The sequence below is a fragment of the Cystoisospora suis genome, assembly GCF_002600585.1.
Source record: "Cystoisospora suis strain Wien I chromosome Unknown contig_10307, whole genome shotgun sequence".
In the NCBI taxonomy this organism is placed as follows: Eukaryota; Apicomplexa; class Conoidasida; order Eucoccidiorida; family Sarcocystidae; genus Cystoisospora; species Cystoisospora suis.
The window spans coordinates 1-533 of record NW_027163080.1 but is presented as its reverse complement, the minus strand read 5'-3'; the positions used below and the strand labels follow the sequence as shown (position 1 = coordinate 533).

At 61.0% G+C, this 533-nt stretch overlaps 1 protein-coding gene across 1 annotated transcript; it reads right to left on the bottom strand.

Annotated features, from left to right (window-relative positions):
* Positions 1-7: 7 nt before the first annotated feature.
* Positions 8-475, bottom strand: CSUI_011234 (uncharacterized protein; the record flags this gene model as incomplete). Its single annotated transcript, XM_068071335.1, has 1 exon — positions 8-475. A coding segment is annotated over exon 1 (300 nt), but the record flags the coding sequence as incomplete, so codon positions are not given.
* Positions 476-533: the final 58 nt, after the last annotated feature.

The following is a 533-nucleotide window of genomic DNA, read 5'->3' as shown; positions in this document are numbered from 1 at the left end:
TTACCTGTGACTTTTCATGTTGTGCCCGGCCGTGCTCCTTGGCAGCAGGCGGATGAGCTGCCTCTGAAGACACGAAACCGCGCTCCCCGGCTGAGAGGAGGGGCGCACCAGAAGATGATAATAGCGGGGACGAGGCCGAGGATGATGACAGAGTGAGTGAGGGTGAAGACGGTGATACACGAAGGAGTGACTCTCGAACCCCGGGCGCGGTGGCGTCCAGCGGAGAAGCAAGAAGAGGCGGAGGAGAAGGTTTTGAGGCAGACGGACCAGATGACGTTATAGAAGACTCTGGGCGCTTACCGCTCATCTTCTTCTTCGCTAGAGACGGAGGCACGGGCAGTTGCCCTCTCTTGCTGGGGCTTCGCGGAGACCGTGGTGAGGCGGCAGGCGACACCTGGCCGTCTCCTGTTAGCCGGGGTGACACCAGCCCCGCCCGATCCCCGTCATACACGCCTAGGTCTCCTCCTCCTCCTCTTCTTCAGAAAGCCGAGGATGAACGGTCGGGAAGAAGAGGAGGAGGAGGAGACCTAGGC